This window comes from Panthera tigris, chromosome A3 (genome assembly GCF_018350195.1).
Source record: "Panthera tigris isolate Pti1 chromosome A3, P.tigris_Pti1_mat1.1, whole genome shotgun sequence".
NCBI lineage: Eukaryota > Metazoa > Chordata > Mammalia > Carnivora > Felidae > Panthera > Panthera tigris.
The window spans coordinates 78,760,440-78,782,391 of NC_056662.1; the positions used below are offsets into that span (position 1 = coordinate 78,760,440).

The following is a 21,952-nucleotide window of genomic DNA, read 5'->3' on the forward strand; positions in this document are numbered from 1 at the left end:
ATGAAATCTTGCCATTTGCTACTACGTGGATGGAAATGGAGGGTATTATGCTAAGCGCAATTAGTCAGTCAGAAAGACAAACATCATATGACTTCATTCATATGAGGACTTTAAGACACAGAACAGATGAACACAAGGGAAGGGAAGCAAAAATAAGATAAGAACAGGGAAGGGGACAAAACATAAGAGACTCTTAAATATGGAGAACAAAAAGAGGGTTACTGGAGAGGTTGTGGGAGGGGGGATGGGCTAAATTGGTAAGGGGCATTAACGAATCTACCCCTGAAAACATTGTTGCACTATATACTAAGTAACTTGGATATAAATTTTAAAACTAATTAAAAAAAAGAATACAGTACATAATGTGTAACATACAAAATATGTATTAAATGAGTATTCATGTTATCAATAAGGCCTTTTTTTTTCTAATTTTTTAAAATGTTTGTTCTAGAGAGAGAGAGAGAGCGAGCGCGAGCACACGTGCGCATGGCAGAGAGAGAGAGGGAGTCACAGAATCCGAAGCAGGCTCCAGGCTCCAAGCTGTCAGCACAGAGCCCAACACAGGGCTTGAACTCATGAACCGTGAGAACATGACCTGAGTTGAAGTTGGATGTTTAACCGACTGAGCCACCCAGGCGTGCCCAATAAGGCTTCTGAGCAACAGACAAGTTATACTTGGATTTTTGACTGTGTGGGGGGCTGGCACCTTTAACCCCCACATTATTCAAGGGTCAACTACACCTGAAAATATTCAAAACATTTTTAAAGATACTTTACCATAATGTATATAAAGTTAAGAAAATGTACTTGCAATTTAAAAACTACATTTTAAGAGAACTTTGCTAAGTGTACTTGTTTTTCTTTTTCTTTTTTTTTTTTGAGGAAATATTTTACAAATAACATTTAGAGATGCAGTCAGTTTAATGATGGCATCAGGAACTCATTATTTACTTCCTCCTTCTATCCATTTCTGAAGTGTTAGCAATTTGCCTACTTCCTCTTTTCTATTAGTAGTAGTATGTAAGTGCAACAAAGAGCATTAAAATCCAGAATGTGAACAGTGATTTCACAATACACATGGCTATTAAAGTGAAAAATAACTTTATGTGGGCTTATCTGTGAAATGGGAATGACTAACGCTGGTCTTTTGAGAATCAAAACAGTATTTTAACAGTTTTCAGAAAATTGATACTTGGACAAAATGCCTATTTTATTGTAATTGTTATATTATAATTAAACACTAGTATTCCAACCTAATTGTCTTTTCTCATGTCTTAGAGATAATAACATAACAGGTAAGATATTTTTTGTGTATCCTGTCAATAGTAATAATCAGGTTGCTGCTGCCATTACAAAAAAGTACTGAAAGAATACTTCTTCGAAGGTCAGCTCAAGCCAATGTCCTTGACAAAGATTTTTCATATTATGTCAATAAAGAGTAATTTCTTTTTGCTTGAATCCGAAAGCATTCAAGTGAACAACTTCTTCCATCATAATGTTTCACAGCAATGTAATTCAATTCCTATACTACTATTTAAATTTTCAATTTTAAGTCTTAACCTTCTTAATTAGTTGAAGGCAGAAATAGTCTTTTAAAAGGTATTTCCCAGTGCCTCGTATCTATTCCAAACAGTCTCGACTTCAATAAGCAACAACAGAATAAATTTTAGTTTTAATCATAGCAATTAAAAGAAATTTTAGTGATTCTGCTACTGGATTTTATAATACTGCATAACACATGAGAAGTCACAAAACATTTATAATTTCTGAATAAAACTCACTGTCATCTCTCCGCCAAAACATTCAGAGGCCAGTTGAGCAGAATCAAAAGGTTTTACCTCAGCATCATTAAAAAGATACCTAAAACAGAGCATATAGTGTTGACCAAGTATATATGTACTGAGTATCTCTGTATTATACCTATTTAAAAAATATTTACATTACATAGTGACAAATTACAAGAAGTAATCAAACTTTCTTTTGCGATCCAACTATTTTTAACATGAAGTAAATAAATTCTATGTTCTTGTTTTGACAACGCTAATCTACTAAAAACCAGAATATAATTGTACAAATCTTAACTGTCCTAAAATCCAATAAACGCATTTATTAAAAACTAGGGGTAACAAAAGAGTTCATAAAAGCAAATAACAAGTTTGCATTAATAGAATATGTAAAGCTACCAGACAGAAACGATTAAGAGATGGGAGAGCTTCCAAAAATAAAGACGTCATTTTAAAATTTATGATCAAAATGGATCCCAAATATGGAATTATATTCAAATGGGCAAACAAGGTAAGATAGCATGGACATGACAGCCTAAAGAGTTGAACCAAACTATTCTGCTAACTGCAGATCAATTTACCAATGTACATTTTGTTCAAAGCAATATTCCCAACAGTAGAACAGCGCCTACTATTGATATAGCTACTATACTTGAGACTCTATCTAACAATATCTAAATAGCAAAAAACAGCTATTAAGCACTGATTTAATGACTTCCAACCATTACCTTGATAAAAGTTGCTAAAAAAAAATTGTACGGGTTGGAAGGGGAAAAGTAAGGTGGACAGAGTGGAGCATTCAGGCAACTTCGAATTGGCGTATACAAGGACTCTGAAGCCACTTTATAGAAGACACTCAGCAAACAACTCTTGAATGAGTGAATAAAGAGAAGATTTGGAAGGTGCAATATTGTCTATGAATCTAAAGCTGTGTATAAAACCTTGGATATCCATTTGTCTCAGGACACCATCATCAAGTTCTCAAAAGAAGTTTAAGAACAATTGATTTTTATCATCTTATGAAAGTTACTTTCATTTAACATTTCCTAATTTTATAGAAAGTTTTTAGAAAAATAAAATCAGGAAACATATATGAAGCAAAACCAATCACAAGTTTAAACTTTAAAAACAGGAAAAAGAATTTAATCCCAAGAATAAAATATTTAAAACTCACCATTTATTGTTTTTATAAGCATGTGGATTGACTATATCTCTGATGAAGCTATAATAGTGCCCACCATCTGCTGTTCCTGTATGAACAGTTACTCCTATTAAGTCATACTCATAGCTCTCTGTATCTTTTGAATGATCACTGACTTCCTTAAAACCTGAAATGATTTACATAAGATAATGGTAATAATTCTGAATACTGCACAGTGACACCTTAGAATCACTTTATGTAATACATACAGAAAAAGGCACAGGTACATTATGTATTATAACAGATACAAATATTTGCTAATCATTCCCCATTCATAGTCTACAATTTCAAGGAACATTTACACAAATCACTTGGAAAAACAACCATGTGTTACTGCATGACTATGGGCAACCTCAACATAATGTAGAAATGTAAAATATGCTTTTTGTCTAATCTTATTCCTTTTGAAATAGAATACAAAATTTTTCATTCATCTTATTAGGAGCAAGCAAATACAAGATTTGAAAAGGCATTAAGATACTTATGTCTCTTAATGTCAAGTTACAGTTTATCATTTCGTATTAGGAGACAGAAAATAAACAAAAGACATGCTTTCTGTTGCTAAAGATTTAAATCTGAAAGGGATAAAAGATACTATGGAAAAATTACAGAATAATCTAGTAAATTCAAAGATTTATGATCTGTATTCTCAGCATCCTTTAGAAAGGGAAAAGTATCATCAGAAATAAGTGACTGAAAGCAGATTAAGTTAACTTGAGCGCATAGTCTAAACTGGAAAGAAAGTAATAACTGTGGAGGGAAGGAAATAGCTAACAGTGTCAAAGTAGCAGCCGAGAAGTTTGGATGTGCTAGGTAGGATCCCACTCTGAACCCATCACTTGTGGCCTAAAAAAATCCTTCATCTTGGCATAAATTTCTGCTACTTCTACACATGGAAGCATCATGAAAAATACCAGTAAGTATAATAACTTGGCAGTCTCACTATAATTTTTGAAATGGTTTGAAAAGAGTTCTAAATAGTAGGATGTATATATACAACACCTACTTCTTAACTTCATCTATAAAGTATTGTCAAAGTTAATCATCTTCTTCTGGCTCATTTTCTGCAACTTCTAAACATATTCAAATTCTTTTTTAATTTTTAAAATGTTTATTCATTTTTTGAGAGAGAGAGAGAAAGAAAGAGCACAAGTGGGGGGACGGGTAGAGAGAGACACACACACACACAGAAACCAAAGCAGGCTCTAGGCTCTGAGCTTGTTAGCGCAGAGTCCAATGTGGAGCTAGAACCCACAAACTGCGAGATCTCGACCTGAGCTGAAGTTGGAAGCTTAACTGATTGAGCCACCCAAGCACCCCTAAACATATTCAAATTCTGAACTCCATACTCCTCTACAGCTACAGTCACCAATCTCTCTTCTCTCTTCAAAGAAAGAGCACATTCTTCTCTTAAAGAACAGCCTACCCTCATTGTCTACGCTTCTCATATACCATTTGGTAAAACATTTACTGAATGTTCAAGTGCCAGGCAATGGAGTATAAAGATTAAAAACACAGTTCTCTTTCTCAAATCGTAAAATACAGTGGCTTCTTCACACCTTAAAATTTTTAATCGGTAGAACTTTTTATACAAAGAAAACACTGCCAGATCGCTATTATGTAAAACAGAACTTCTCCATCTAAAGAATGCAAAGACAAAGAGTCCTCTGCTTTTTTCTCTCACCTGTTTGTGCTCCTTGAGGCACATAAACCTAAGTTTGAAAATCACTGGTCTTATAAAAGCAGTAATAATTTGGAGGTAACTAGATATGAACCAAGTGTCATCTTTAACTCATTGCAATCTGCCTCTCTATTGTAATACCCAAATGAAAATGCTATGATAAAGATAACCAACGACTTTACATGTTTTCAGTTATGTTCTTACTGAACTATTCCTTTTCTTTAGCATTCAATACTTCTGACCACATTCCCTTTTTCTTGAGATCTTGAAATACTGACCCCACTATTCACCTAGCTGATCAAGCCACAAACCTGAGTCATTCTTGACTTTTCTCCCTCCCTCTAGTACCAGACTAAAATGTAAGCTTCAAAGGGACAAAAAAACTTATTTATTTACTTACTTACTTACATGTTTATTTTTTGAGAGAGACAAAGTGTGAGTGGGGGAGATGGAGACGGAGACAGAGACAGAGACAGAGACAGAGACAGAGACAGAGAGGGAGAGAGAATCTTAACCTAGCTCCACGCTCAGTGTAGAACCCGACACAGGGCTCAATCCCACCACCCTGGGATCATAACCTGAGCCAAGATCAAAATCAAGAGCTGGACACTGAACCAGGTATCCCGACCTTGCTCTTTATTGTCATTCTACTGCCATCACTATGAGAATAAGTTACACAGTAGATAGATATTCAGTAACTTTGTTAGATTCATTTATTCATTCAATCATCAAATTCTATTAACTCTCCACGTACAGTTGCTCATCAAGCTACCACCTTCCCTGTGGTTTATCAGAATGGCCTCCGTACATCCCTTTCATCATCCTCTAATTCATTTATTTCTATTGCTGTAGTCAGAATAACCTTTTCCAGACCCACCTGGTCATCTCAGTTCCCTACTTAAAATGTTCCAAAGGTTTCACATTAAAAAAAGAGAGAGAGAGAGAGAGACAGAGAGTGAGAGAGAGGGAAAGAGGGAGGGAGGGAGGGAGGGAGGGAGGGAGGGAGGGAGGGAGGGAAGGGGAGAGGGAGAGAAATAGAGAGACAGAGAGAGAGAGATTAAAATTATTAGGGTGTCTAGTGGCTCAGCCAGTTGAACATCTGACTCTTGATTTCAGCTGAGGTAGTAATCCCAGGGTTGTGGGATATTGCCCCACATCAGGGTCTATGCTGAGCGTGGAGCCTGCTGAAGATTCTCTCGCTCTCCCTCTGCCCCTCTCCCCAGCTTGCCTCTGCTTTTTCTACTTTAAAAAAAAAAAAAAAAAAGACCTGGCCTACAAACAAAATGATCTGGTCACTGCCTTTTGTCCTTCTTATCAACTCCACCCCCACCTCCTACCCACCTAAAGAGATTAGCCATTCCTCTCAATCTAGTCCTTACTCAGTCCCTACTTCAACGTTACCTTGGTGAAAGCCATCTCTGATTCCGCCAGATATGAGATACATTCACCATCCTATCTGATGACACATTCTGTTTGTATTTCTTTTAACTTTATTTTTTGAGAGAGAACACACACACACATGCAAGCAGGGGAGGGGCAGCAAGAGAGGGGTGAGGAGAGAGAGAATCCCAAGCAGGCTCCACAATGGCAGCGTAGAGCCCAATAAGGGGCTTGAACCCATGAACCGGGAGATCATGACCTGAGCCGAAACCAAGAGTCGGATGCTTAACCGGCTGAGCCACCCAGGCATCCCAGTAATTTCTTTTTCAGTAAGACATGCCTACTAGACTTAAGTTCTATGAGGTAAGAAACCATGTTTACTTGTTCACTGCCATGTCCCTAACACCCAGAGGAGTGCCTAGAACGCAATCCTAGTAAATACTAAATATTTACTGGCTAATGACTGATGTGCCACACTGTACTTCAATACATTCCCCTTTCTAAAATTTAATTTCATTTTGTTAAATGTGTAGTTGGTTACAACTTTGTAATGACGACTGTCTTGTTATGGAGACTTACGATAAATATAGGCAAGAGAAAGATAAAAAATTACCTTCTTTCCTATCACTCTTCCCCATTAGAAAATCTTCTGTATAGGGCGTCATATCCAAACGTAATGGGAAGGAAAAGTGTGTGTTCACTTTCTCTTTCATCATTGTTACCATATTAAATGTATATCTCATAGTATTAAAACTCAGAATGCGAGGCAATTTCTTAAAACATGCCCTGAAAGACATGAAAAAAACAACTGTTAAAAATCTCTTTCAAAAGGTACTTCAACTGGTATCATTTACTGTACATTTATTTCAACATTCAACTCAGAGTAAATAATAAAAAGTATTCTAAATCATGTTCTTATTAAATGTATCTGTAACCATATATTCCCCCTCTTACATGACTTCTTCCATTTTGAAAGGGTTTCCCTGTGTTTAGGTAAGAAAAATTAAAAATTACAGTACACTGCGGTAAATTCCATGAAATTAAAGGTGCTACTGAAGCATAAAAAGGCATCACACCATACATACTCCAAAGATATGGGGGGAAGGTCTCTGGTTCAGAGTTTTCTCTTCCATCTTAAGTAACAGGAAGTGACCTATTTATTTTTATAAATTAGAACTGCAAAGTCTGGCTGTTTTATTTACCAGACATATGACCCTGAACAAGTTATTTAACCTCTCTGAGCTTAATTCCTAATTTGGAAATTCCTAAAATGGAGATTAAACTGCCTATTTCCTACTACTTTTAGAATGCTGCCTGACAGCATTCAGTAAACACTGCTGGATGTTACAACAATGCAGCAGCACCAAATTAACTGGTTACCTAAATCTTGTAATAAATATTGCCAGTTCAAATTTTAAAAAAAGTAATAAAACACCAATATTTCAGTTTAAACAAACTACTATATATATATATATATATATATATAGCTTTTATATATATATAAAAGCTTGGATTCATGAAAAATAATGAATTTTGGAGAATAATTCTTCATCGTACTTAGGATTCTAAGATTCTGAATCAAAAGAGTTTCTGTTTGAATCAGAAACTTAGTTAAGGAAAAAAAGGAATTTAGGGAGACCAGGTAACCAAAGGATTTCATAAGCAGAGGAAGCAAGAACTCTAAAAATCATCATTATGGATTTTTTGAACTGGCAAACGATGATGTTATAGAAGTATAAAGGAGTCAAATGATGAAGGCCCTTGTGTGCCATGTCAGACTATGAACTTTAGCCTGAGAGCTTAAGAGTCACTAAAGGACCTGTGGTTGACCGTGGAACCATGCTCGATTCAGAGGATACAAGACATAAATGGAACTAAAAAGAGAGGAGAAATATGTTGTAGACCTACTAAATCTATGAGACACACAAATCACAGCTGGGAGGACACACCACATCATTCTGAATTAGGTAAGATGATTTAAGAATCATAAGCATATCAGTAGAGACTGAAGTTATGGTGGTAGAATTATTCAGGAAAGAATGAATAAACTGAGAAAAACAAAGGTTTAAATATAGAGCAAAAGATGATCCTTAGCCCATTTCTGGTGAACACTTACTAGGTTATTATAGACATTCAAAAGTATGGTAATAATATAAAGGACTGAGTAAAACTTTGCCTGAGACAAGACACTATTTTAGAAAAACAGGCAAATATTAGTCAAAAGTAGGGAATGTTTCATGAAGTAAGTTATTGAGAATGACATATATTTTCAGTAAGTTTATTTATAAAATTCCAACTAAAATGACATTCTCCAAAGAAAATGCCTCTCAATTATCTTTTATTTATTCCTCATATCCCTCCATAGTAACAAATTTTTAATGGACCCCATTCTGTCTAAGTCTTATAACTCATATCCTAACCCAATTCTCATCAGATGAGCTTGGCTTCTCCCTGTGGTTTCATTTAAGTATGTCTACCTTTACAATCTTTCTCTACCTTCCAACATGCTCAGATTTATGTCATCTAGAAAACTGTTGTTTGATCTCAAAGCCCTTTCTAGATTCCATTTTCCTTGTTTTTTATTGCCAAACTTCTAAAATGAATGATCTGTACTTGATAGATACCATGTAACTTGACAACCCTGCTTCTAATTGCTACAACCTGAAAAAAACATACCACTAAACTGTCTTTTGTAAAACCCAATGCTTTTACTCAGCTGTCATTTTTCCTTTTTTGTGGACTATGTCAATTGAATACCTTCCTCATGAGATTCTCTGCCCCAATTTCTAGGTTACTATCCTATCCCGATTTTCTTTCTTTCCTGGCTTCAATTCCGTCACTTCTTCCTCTGCACTTTTAGGTTGGCTTAGATCTCACAGTCAGTCCTTTGCAAAAGTTACGGTCTTTCTCAGGCACATGTTCAAATGGCATCAACCAATTATGCAAACAATCCCCAAATCTAGATGTTAACGATTTTATGTCATTGTATGTTTCTAACCAATATTTTCTATTACTGGTCAATGCAAGTCCTCCACTTCAAGGCAGGCTGGCCTAATCCTGGACTTCTTGTACTTACAAGGTCATTTCTATTTCTCTGCCCTTGTTCCTAATAACTAACTGTATATGATGCTCTCTCAATCCAATTTCTATTTGCCATTCAAAGTTCACCTGTAGAATCAAAACATCTTTAGCCAACAAGTCTGTCCTAAACTGGCCATCTTATGGCTAGCTCTTAAGAAAAAAGTCTCTCACTTCAGAGATTCAGCGGAAGACATCTTCAGTTCATGAGGAGACTCACTATCATGATTTAGTGAGTGCACAGCAAAGGGTTAAAGGAATCAGACCTTGGTAAATATTTATAGGTTTCATGCCCAATATGGGGCTCAAACTTACGATCTGGAGATGAAGAGTCACGTCCTCTACTGACTGAGCCAGCCAGGGGCCTGGACCTTGGTAAATATTTGATTAATTAAAAGGACAAAAATAATTTGGAAAAATTTAAGGATGCTTGAAAGTATACTTGAATAACTGAATGAAAAGCTGGTAAGAATGTGCACCAAGCAGCTAACCTTAACCGTAACCACATAATTTTCATAAAAGTTTAACATGAATTTACTCTAAGTCTGTGTTTTACTACCATTTGATGATGTATCAAAATGATAAATGTTACATTTCAAAAATCATACCTTTTTTCAGCTCGTACTTTCTTCCCACAATGAGAACAAGTATACATGTTGTCACCTTCTAAAGTGTCTTTAATAGTAACTTCATCAAGAGATTCCTGCGTATTAAAGCAGATTTTAAAGTTTCATATTACTGTTCACAGTATATAAAATTACAAAAAGGAATAATTATAATTTGGGCAGAATGCACACAGAAAAACGAACTTTTCTATTTTAAAAAACACTAAATTTTAGTAAAAAATGTCTTCCCTCAAAATGACAAGATGCTCCATGAATCTTACTAAATTTTTCAAAAGTGCAAGTATTTTGGTTTTGAATGGGGAAAAAATATCAGCTTTTTGGCCTATCTCTAATTCTTATTTGATTTGCATAATGAGAAGAAAATAGATGAAAACATGAAAGTTAATCTTCTATCAAGATAACAAAAATAAACTTGCTGTATATAATAAATTAAAAGCAGAAAAAGTCTAAACAATATATACATTACTCACATAAATGTTCTTCATATCAGCCACTTGGCACCTCACAGTATAAAATTCTTCAGCAGTCTGACTAACGTGTTCACAATCCTGGTCAACCAACAAATATTAGTAATTTATTACAATAAGCTAAAATATACAATAAGATTTCCAAAAAGTGAAGAACAGGTACACTACTTACCAAGGACACAACATTGTTTGTAATTACACCTCCAAACAAACTTTTGACGGTATTTTTCTTTAAAAACAAACAAAGGTGAGTAATTAAAATTGGGCAAATCTGTACAAATTTCAAAGAAACTTCAGTATCCTGGTACTAACCAGTTCTGGAGACATTTCCTCAATTTTAGTAATCAGATCAGTAAAAAATTCTGTCATATCTTTCTGCTCCCCAGTATTCAGAGGCTGCTTGTCCATGGTGTATGTTTTACAAAAGGGTCTAGGATTATATGCTTTGCATTCACTCTCCTGCAAAGGAGAAGGGGGAGGGGTAGATCATGAAACAAACAAATCTGTGTCTCAAATAAAAAGAACATTATCACAAGGTTCTTGCATAAATAACGAAACAACAACAAAACGGAGTAAATCTATAAGGAATTGCTCTTCTATTTCACTGTTGTTTGATTTTCGTGGCATTTTCAGTTTAATAGTTGTAGGGGCACCTGGCTGGCTCAATTGGAAGAGCACGTGACTCTCGATCTTAGGGCTTGGGTTCAAGCCCCACACTGGGCGTACAGCATACTTAAAAAATAAAACTAAAATCTAAAAAACAAAACAAAACAAAAATTTTAAAAAAGAAAGAAAGAAAGAAAGAAAGAAAGGAGAGAGGAAGTTAAAAGGAAGGGGCACAATCAGAAGACATGTGCCACTGCTGATGAATCTGAATACGATTCTGCTTATAATAAAAAAAAAAAATCACTGAAAACTTTTAAGCAGGAGAATAAACACTGTAAGATTTGCTAATTTTTAAAGATCGATTAGTTTTATACTTTTGAGGGTGGGAATTAAGAGGAACAAAGAGAAATCAATCAGAAAACTATGGGGGTGAATGTGACACTGTGATGCGAAAGGGACCGGACACAAAGAATTTTTCAAAGGACAAATTAACAGAATGCAGATAATGGAGATGTAACTGTTAAAAGTTACTTTTAACAAATTACTGACAAATTCAACTCGAAAAATAAGAGTATACAGTCGGGGCAAATCCAATACAAATGAACTTCATTTAATGTTTTCAACTTATACAGGTTATATCTAATTAGTTTTCCATACACAGTTTTCAAACATACCATTAAATATGTAAACATTTTTTGAAGCTCCAGAAGAGTGGTCTTATGCTTCATATCTTCTGAATACTGGAAATCAAGAGAAAATTCTCTATTAAAACATACTGATAGCAAATTAGACATTCTAGTAAATAAAGTATTACAATGTGTTTAATACCATATCTGTTTTCATTATTTTAGCTTTGTGTAGGAAAAAATACAGTCCATTCTTTACCTATTAGCAAGTTAGCATTTTAAAAATTGGAAGATTTTGCTCATTATATAAATATAGCCATCACTATTCTGTAAGAAAATGGAATAAAGAGATCTTAAAAAATAATTGCTTTCTAGATCAACACTCATTTGGTGCAATGCTGATTTCACAAGTTGGTAACTGTGCAAAAACAGAAAACATCTTAGGTGTGCAAAAAACCTGTTTTCTACAAATAAATCCATACATTTAAAAAATTCATTATAATACATGACATCTCACCATCATCTAGTTGTATCTTTCTTTTTTTCTAGAAGAGTATATCTTTAATACTGTAGAAAAATTACTGGTCAAGATGCTTGAAAATCTTCTATATATTCAAGTATCATTAACTGCGATTCAGGTATCTTGACTAGACTCATTCACTAGAGACTTAGTCTTCAACACCAGTCTTACAGCCACTTATTAGATATACTCAATCTCATCCAAATATTAAAATAAACCTAAACCTATATACCTCATCCAAATATTAAAATCAACCTAAACCTATGAAGTACTATCCTCACTACAAACTGCCTGTCATAATTTTGAAGAAGCTCTGATAGTCTCATGGAATAATAAGCCTCCCACATGCCAGAAGTATACACTAGTTATTTGCGTCAATTTTGTGGGGAGTGTTAAGTAATGTGGTTCTGCTATTTTGGAACTTATAATCAAACTGAGGACATAAGGATACTGAAATAGGAGTCTATTCAACATATAGTTACCACAAAATTATATGATATGAAGTACAATGGGAATTGAATAAAAGGAACCAACATTATTGGCAAAACAACAATAGTAATATTCCCGGCATATGGGAGGCTTAATACTCCATGAGATTAGAGTAGCAGTCACACAAAACAACATCTTCCAATATGGAACAGAACTGACACATGCAAATTATTCAAAATTCAGAATACAAAAATGGCCAGGATTTATATTTATAAAGACCTGGATTTATATTTTCATTGCTGGAGGTGAAGTATTAGTTGGCTGAAGAACAGAAGTGACAGAATTCTTCTAAACTAAGAAAAACCAAGAATATTTTATTATGTGTAAGTTCTAAATATATACCCTACATATGTATTACTACTTAAGGAAATACATGTTTGTACCCATTAGGATGGCTACTGTCAAAAAAACAGAAAACAAGTTTCAGCAAGGCGTGTGAAGAAACTGGCACCTTTGTGCATTGCTGGTAGGAATATAAAATGGCACAGCGACTATGGGAAAGCGGCAGGGTGATTCCTCAAAGAATTAAACACAGAATTCCCATATGATCCAGCAATTCCACTTCTGGGTATGTATAAAAAAGAAGTGAAAGCAGGAACTCAAAAGGTATCTGGATACTCATGTTCATGGAAACCTTATAAAAGCCAAAAGATATAAGCAACCCAAAAGCATCTGACAGATGAATGGATAAACAAAACGTGGCATTTACACACTATGGAATATTGTTCAGCCTTAAAAAATCGGGAAATTCTGATATATGCTACCACATGAAAACCTGAAGACACTATGCTAATAAGATTATATGATTCTACTTAAGTGAGGTACCTAGGACAGTCAAATACATAGAGACAAGTAGTACAATAGAAGTTGCAAGGGGTTTGGGAGAAGGGAGAATGGGAAACAGTTTTAGTTGGGGGAAGTGAAAAAATAGCTGAAACTGATGGTGGTGAATACAAAGTGAATGTACTAACTACCACAGAACTGCATACTTATATATGGTTAACATGGTAAATTTTAGTGATGTATATTTTACCACAATTAAAATACATGTAAAGCTTTCTTTAACCTTTCTGTGAACATCAGATAAGGAAATGAAAACAATGTTTACATGTAAATAATCAAGTGAACATTTGACTAGAGTAGTTTCCAAAGTCATGTCAAATTCTATTAAGAATTTTTCATATAGAGGGTGCTTGGGTGGCTCAGTCAGTTTAAGTGTCCAACTCCTGATTTCAGCTCAGGTCATGATCTCCCAGTCTGAGACTGAGACCCACATCCACGGAGCCTGCCTAAGATTCTCTCTTCCTTTGCCCCTCCCGTGCGTGTGTGTGCATTTTCTCGCCCCTCCCCCCACCAAATTGTTTATGTAGAGAGAAGCCTAAGTTTATTTATTTTATTTAAAAAAATTTGTTTAACGTTTATTTATTTTTGAGAGAGAGAGAGAGAGACAGACACAGCATGAGCGGGGGAGGGGCAGAGGGAGAGAGGGAGACAGAGAATCTGAAACAGGTTCTACGCTCTGAGTTGTCATCACAGAGCCCAAAGCAGAGCTTGAACTGTGAATGGTGAAATCATGACCTGAGCTGAATGAAGTCAGACACCGAACTGACTGAGCCACGCAGGCGGCCCTAAGTTTACTTGTTAACCAAAACACCATTTATGAGACCTACTCCCAATTAGCACATCTGAACTTCTGAGTGTTATCTGGTGCTACGTATTAATTCCTGAAACTGCTAACAACAGCTAAACGGTGATCATTAATATGAAGAAGAGAAATCGCAAAGAATGGTCATGTTAACAGCTAGAAAAAAACAAAACAAAACAAAACACTGAAACTATGGGACCATGAAACTCTTTGATCATAACTAGCTCTATAAAATTAAGCAGATGGGGCCACAAATTTTGTGACAAAAATATCCATATGCTAAATGAGTCAGTTATTCAACTACTTCTAAGCATGATCAGTCTCAGATGATAATCTTAAAAGCATTAATATAACTAAAGCTCCCCATCCCCTGCAAAAAAACCCCACCTGACTATACTGTAACTTGGAGACTTTGAAGCTGAACTTAAACATATTAAGGATTCGGGGCGCCTGAGTGATCAGTGGGTTGGGCTTCTGACTTCAGCTCAGGTCATGATCTCACGGTTTGTGAGTTCAAGCCCCGCATCAGTCTCTGTGCTGACAGCTCCCAGTCTGGAGCCTGCTTCAGATTTTGTGTCTCCCTCTCCTTGCCCTTCCCCATTCAGACTCTTTCTCTCTCAAAAATAAAGATTAAGAAAAAAATTAAAAAAAAAAAAAAAAAAAAGTCCTTCCCATCAAAACACTACATATATATTTAAAAAAAAAAACAACAAATTAAGGATTCAATGAAGGTACATAAAGAATTGCAATACTTTTTTAGGGAGGATAAATCAGGACATCAAGATGACATGATGAAGGAAAACAAAAAAGCAAGGACAGGCATAAAGTAAATTTGCCAAGAAATTATGTAAGTAGTGCAGAAGGCAAACTAAAAAACACTCCATGAAAAAGAATAAAAAGAATGAAAACCAGAAATAACAAGTTAAGAAAAATAACACGAAGCAGCGCTTACCCAAATAAACTAGGCCCACTGGCAAATTTACTTTGGAATAAAAATAAAAGAAATAAGTGATTCTGGTATATTCCCCTACTTGTTTTAGGCTTTGCTTATTTTGTATGTGACGAAAATTTGTATTTATTTTTACTGAAAATATGTTCATTGTCTACATGGAGTATATATAGTCTACAACTATGTTTCCCCTTGAGAAATAAAGAAATTATACTACTATGTTAGGAGTACTCTATTAAACTGTAATAATAATTAAGACATACACAAGCTACCTAGCTATATAATCAAATATTGTCATTTAATTCATAAATTATTTTCTCAATGTTTTATTAAACTGAAATAATCAAGATTTAACAAAATTTAAAACTTTTCTTTAATACTTTTAATTCTGAAAGTGAGGAAAAATGTACCTTTGCAGTGAAGACAGCCTGTCTGGCCTCAGGTATCATATAAAGTTGCTGAATAGTAGAAGCCAAGTAACAAGTAGCTCCAAGGTTAGTCAGGCCAACAAATCTACACTCAGCACGAACATCTTCGTGAGGCCAGTAGTCCCATTTATAAGGTGCATGGGCTGCTGAACAAAAAGGGAGGAAAGGATCCCCCCGCCCCCCACCGAAACAAACTATTAAACATAATGTATTTTGCTTTTAATGATGGCCACTACTCTCTATCACTTTAGTTAATATACATAAAACATTATATATAACCTGAAACTAATGTAACACTGTTTCAACTATACTCAAATAAAAGAATAAGATACAAAATTAGTAAAAACAATTATAAAAACATTCATTCCCTAAAAATCCAAAAGAATGTTAAAATCTGATTTTACTTGGCACTATATTACTTAACCAAGAAATCCCTACGTATTTCAGATACCTACAAAAAGTCCTTTACACCTGTTTTTAAAAAATCGATGTTATTTTTTTAACATCTTAGAAACAACAGTTTATAAAGTTAAAGTGTGTTAACAGTGGATTCTTTAAGACATGCCCTTCAAAATCTCTTTTCCGCGTCCAAACATTAGAAAGATTAAAAGGAAAAGAATGCTTACACTGCATGTGTTGTGCCATAACCCAGTTGTGTATTAGCCTGTAGTTTTCAACAGATCCCTTCACCATCTCTACTAACAAATCATAAGCAGCAGCTCTGGAAGAATGTGATTTGCACTTTGGCTGTTGTCTGTCTTTTAGACTAGGCAACAAGAACAGGAGATTGAAGATATCTCTTAAAAATTCCTGGAAAAAAGAGAAAGACCAAGTATATTATCTAAAATTACATTTCAATTATATTCCAAATATAACGAATAACTTATACACAGTGAACTAGACTACATGACAATCTACAATTTTCTAAAAGGCTGTTTAAAAACTTAGAGCAGCATCATATAAAAAGTTTCCCCAATGTTCATTTCTCTTAAAGAAAACAGAATGAGTAAGGATCACCTTTACTCTTCCTTCTCAATACCTAATAGGCTCTTTCTTAGATTCCCATCTATAATGCTATTATTTTCCACTCCATTAAGTGACCAAAAGTTTTTGTTGAGGACTCATTATGTCCTATCTTGACTGCCTCTTCATTTCCTTCAGTTTCTCTGTATTTCACTCTAATAACAGTAACAGCACCAAAAGTAGCAACTTCTCCTAATGAGCAGTTATTGTGCCAGATACTACTCAAAGGCCCCCATACCAAAAACAGAGAAGATCAAAAACCTTGCTTGGAGTCACAGAGTTTAAAGACGCCAGAGTCAGGATTTCAGACACCAAGCTCTCACTTTCTATCCTAGTGAACTGAAGTGCAAGGTTTTATCATCCTAGACGTATTTTTCTCTAAATCTGATCTGCTTAAGAAAGGGTCAGGTCACCTTTCCAACCTGTTTTTCTAATTATTTCTCACACACCTCAAATACTACTATGGTACACTGTTCTGGGCTATAAAATGTCCTGGTGTACTGCGTAGAAAAGAGGTACTGTAGTTAACACTGACATTCTCCTAGCCTTAGAAAGCCTGGATTGTAAGGTGGCCCCTGGCTGTAATGTGAAAATTTGAATGGTGAATAGTTCCCTCCTCTGATATACAACTTTTCCTAAGTGATAAAAGTGGCTCACTGTGCCTTTTGTATTTGGTTTATACTGAATACCTGCTTTTCACCTGGGAGTCCAGAATTTCAGATACTGTGGTCGGTTACACAGGTACTATAAATGACAATCCCCACCACTTCACCCTGCCTAAAACCCTGACTTGTAGGTTCAAGACAGCTTCCCCGGTAGACAAAACCTCTCACATGTTGTCACACTCATCGCTGAGGAAATTAAGCACATCCTGTGCAACTCCAAGAAGACAGGACTCTTGGAAATATGTAGCTGTTTTCCACCAGAGTTGCCCAATCCTGTCTTTTTCTGTCACTGATTTCATTTTGTATTATTTTGTTGTAATAAATATTAGCCATGAGTACAACCACATGCTGATTCCTTGGAGTGATTCCCTCAGTAAATCACTAAATCTGGTGGTGTCCTGGGAGCCTCTGAGACAGGCACCAAATAAAGGACAATCTGAAATATTTTCCCATTAATGATCTCACCTCTTCCATCTCACTATTGTCAAAGAAAGTACAAAGTCCTGTCTTTGCAAGGAAAAGTATGTCAGGCTAAGAAATATGGAATGTTTCGGTTGCTCAGTCGGTTAAGAATCCACCTTCAGTTCAGGTCATGATCTCATAGTTTGTGAGTTTGAGCCCCGCATCAGGCTTCACGCTGTCAGCATGGGATTCTCTCCCTCTCTCCCTCTTTCTGCCCCTCATTCACTCATGTCCTCTCTCATAAATAAATAAATAAGAAAGAAAGAAAGAAAGAAAGAAAGAAAGAAAGAAAGAAAGAAAGAAAGAAAGAAATATGGAAAGTGACTAGGGTCTACTTCATACAGCTGACAGACTGATAAGACTGTATCTTGCCTATATTAGAATTCAGAGGTTAGAGCACTGTCTTTGAGACACAAGATAACACATTTACTTCAACTGGAAAAACAGGCAAATTCACTCAAAAAGAAGTAGAATTGGCTAATAACTAGTGTAAAATGAACTATCTTTGCTAATCAGTTTAAATCCAGAAATTGAACGAGTATTAAATACCTACAGCTCCAAAGCTTTAATAAAATATATTTAAATCTTTTGATAAGATAAAAAATATTTTATCAGAAATATTAGGCTGGTAAAAGCATAATGAAATGAACACTATTTTTATTTTCCTTACTCTGAGTTTACTGGAAAAGCAGGTGTCTCTGTGAAAAAGTAACCTATATATATGTCCATTTGATAAATAATGGTAAGACCATTTTGATATATTTCACAGAAAGAAGAACCTCAAATTGCTGAGAATACTAAAAATAGTTTCTGATAATATATCACAGTGTGATTTTAACGTGTACTTCAGAAGAAATTCAAAGATTAAATAACATTGTTAAAATTTCCAGGGCACCTAGGCGTCTTAGTTGATTAAGCATACAACTCTTGGGGCGCCTAGGTGGCGCAGTCGGTTAAGCGTCCGACTTTAGCCAGGTCACGATCTCACGGTCCGTGAGTTCGAGCCCCGCGTCAGGCTCTGGGCTGATGGCTCAGATCCTGGAGCCTGTTTCGGATTCTGTGTCTCCCTCTCTCTCTGTCCCTCCCCCGTTCATGCTCTGTCTCTCTCTGTCCCAAAAATAAATAAACGTTGAAGCATACAACTCTTAATTCAGCTCAGGTCATGATCTTATGGTTTGTGAAATCAAGCTCCACATGGGTCTCTGTGCTGAGAGCAAGGAGCATGCTTGGGATTCTCTCCCTGTCCCTCCCCCACTCAATCTATCAAAATAAAAAATTAACATTTAAAAAAAATGAATAAAAACCAAAACTTCCATTCTCACTGTAAACATATAAACAAGGCTTAAATTTCCATTATGTAAATAAACTTTCCCAGAATTTATGTTTATAAAAATATAAAGTAGGAGGAGAATTAATGAACACACATTCTCCCTTATCAAATAATATCCACCTATAACTATATAAATTAATTTTAAAAGGCTCATTCTTGTTAACACAGTCATTTTCAATCAAATTTCATTAAAAAATTTTTTTTAATGTTTATTGAATTTTGAGAGAGAGAGAGACAGAGCATGAGCAGGGTAGGGGCAGTAAGAGAGGGAGACACAGAATCTGAAAAAGGCTCCAAGTTCTGAGCTGTCAGCACAGAGCCCAACACAGGGCTCGAACTTGGGAAGAGGGAGATCATGACTTGAGGCTAAGTCAGATGCTCAACTGAGCCACCCAGGTGCCCCTCAAATTTCATTTTAGTGTTTCATACTCTTGGCAAAATCTGAGGTATATTTGGACTTGCCTATGGTTCTGCAAAAGAGTGCATGCTTCGGGTTGCGATTCTCGGCTACTCCCAAATAAACCCATTTTTGCTGATTTTAAAATAACTGGCAGGTTTAAAAAAATTTTTTTTTAACCTTTATTTTTTTTTTAATTTTTTTTTAAACGTTTATTTATTTTTGAGACAGAGAGAGACAGAGAAAATTTAAAACAGGGGAGGGGCAGAGAGAGAGAGGGAGACACAGAATCTGAAACAGGCTCCAGGCTCTGAGCTGTCAGCACAGAGCCCGACGCGGGGCTTGAACTCACGGACCATGAGATCATGACCTGAGCTGAAGTCGGACACTTAACCGACCAAGCCACCCAGGCGCCCCTAACCTTTATTTATTTTTGAGAGAGAGACAGACAGACACACAGAAAGAGTGTGAGTCGGGGGGAGCAGAAAGAGAGGTAGACATAGAATCCAAAGCAGGCTCCAGGTTCTGAGTTGTTAGCAGAGCCTGACGTGGGGCTGGAACCCATGAGCCATGAGATCATGACCTGAGCCAAAGCTGGATGGACACTTAACCGACAAGCACCCCTGGCAATTTTGTTTTTTAAGGTTAATATTACGTAGTGATCAGAAGTGGAATGCAAAGACCCCCTGACAACTCCGAGGCTAGTGAACAAAACATGCCAGTACCAACAGAGCCAAATGGGCTCACTGCTCCCCTTTGAGAATTCTACATATCCTGCTAGGATGACTTACACAGAGAGAACATCAGCTTTGCCACCCCACAAGTTCATGAGAAGGAAACCTCTAAAATCATGTACAAGAACAACTATCCTAAAACAGCTTTAACCCAGATATAACAAAGAATACACACTACGAATAAAAAGAGAAAGGTTCAGAGAAAAAATGAGATATCCTAAACCCATTCTGTTGTTACTAATCAAATTACAAAATAGCCTTTATAAAAATATTTCAAGATAAAGTTGCTTCTGTTTTTGAGACTGAAAAAAATTTTAAAAGAAAGTATGACAAAATTATTGCTATAGACCACCAACTATTTTTAATGTAGAAGATGAAGAACTTTTGACAGTTGATCAAGATACAAATTTCCTTCTATAAAATGTTACTAAAAACAATTTTTTTACAAATAGTCTTATGTGTATATGAAAAAAATATATATTTATGTTGCTCTGATTGCCCATGTCCAAATTAATGTAATGTTAATAATAATTAAACACAGAAAAAATTTAAGACAACACCATGAGGTCATAAGAAATAAATATTTTTTTCTATTTCAACAAACCACTGGAAATTAGAGTTGATGGGGATTAAGGTGTGCACTTGTGATGAGCACCGGCTAAAATAAGGAATTGTTGAATCACTGTATTGTACACCTGAAACTAATATAACATTGCATATTAACTAACTGGAATTAAAATAAAAACTAAGTAAAACAAACAAACAAAAAAACATGAGTTGAAAAATCTATAAATTTTTTTTAAATTTAAAAATATGCACAGAAACACCTATGGTTTCTCAAAATTCTTCAAAGCTATGTGAGCAATACAAGTTTGAAGACCAATATTATAAAAATGATCTCCTGTGGGGGCACCTTGGTGGCTCAGTCGGTTAAGCATCCAACTTCAACTCAGGTCATGATCTCACAGTTTGTGAGTTCGAACCCCATGTCGGGCTCTGTGCTGATAGACTATCTGTGTCTCATTCTCTCTCTGCCCCTACCCCACTTGTGTTCGCTCTCTCTCAAAAATAAATAAATAAATGTAAAATAATAGTAATAATAATAAATAAATAATCGCCTGTGAACACAAAAGATGGACCATCTAGTTTTCCAAATTTACCTCTTATACTTCTTCAAACTCAAGCCAAACTGAACTTATAAATTTCCTGCACATATCTAGTGGTTTCCTATGACTTAGTTTTACTCATAGTCTTTTCTGGGACTTAAATGTTTCCTGCACTTTTCTACTTAAAAATACTTTATCCTGTATTACAAAAGGTGTACCTTCTTCAATTTTCCTAATCATGTAAGTGCTATGTGATCTTTCATAACCCTGATGGTCTCTTTAATATTAAGCTCTTATTTTTTACCTGAGCAATTGCAAATATCCTGAGCAACCATTATTTGAGAAGGTACATACAAATTTTGAATAAGGCAGGTTTCTCAATAATTATCTCCTGAAAAAATGAACCACTGTCAGTTCTTAACAATCGGGACTCAGTTTTTTTTTTTTTTTCAATGTTTTTATATTTTATTTTTGAGAGAGAGAGAGACAGAGTATGAGCAGGGGAGTGGCAGACAGAGAGGGAGACACATATTCCGAAGCAGGCCCCAGGCTCTGAGCTGTCAGCAGAGAACCCAATGCGGGGCTGGAACTCATGAGCTATAAGATATGACCTGAGCCGAAGTCAGATGTTCAACTGACTGAGCCACCCAGGCACCACCACTAGGACTGAGTCTTAACCATCAATCTGTTCAATATATATTTTTGTTGCTAGATACTATGCAATGTAGTAGAGATAAGAATAGGGTTTATATTTT

General features: G+C 35.5%; 1 protein-coding gene across 3 annotated transcripts in view; it reads right to left on the reverse strand.

Moving 5' to 3' along the window:
• The window catches only part of USP34 (ubiquitin specific peptidase 34), a 249,085-nt gene that overhangs the window by 46,037 nt on the left and 181,096 nt on the right, over positions 1-21,952 (reverse strand). For 2 of the 3 annotated variants that reach the window (XM_042981449.1, XM_042981451.1), the window contains 10 exons: positions 16,107-16,290; positions 15,463-15,626; positions 11,498-11,563; positions 10,530-10,676; positions 10,390-10,446; positions 10,221-10,298; positions 9,733-9,827; positions 6,660-6,832; positions 2,959-3,112; positions 1,782-1,860 (listed from right to left, as the gene is read on the reverse strand). In XM_042981449.1, the coding sequence (XP_042837383.1) occupies positions 1,782-1,860; positions 2,959-3,112; positions 6,660-6,832; positions 9,733-9,827; positions 10,221-10,298; positions 10,390-10,446; positions 10,530-10,676; positions 11,498-11,563; positions 15,463-15,626; positions 16,107-16,290 (1,197 nt within the window). The remainder of the gene's footprint in view (positions 1-1,781; positions 1,861-2,958; positions 3,113-6,659; positions 6,833-9,732; positions 9,828-10,220; positions 10,299-10,389; positions 10,447-10,529; positions 10,677-11,497; positions 11,564-15,462; positions 15,627-16,106; positions 16,291-21,952) is intronic. The other variant, XM_042981450.1, reaches the window with a different exon arrangement.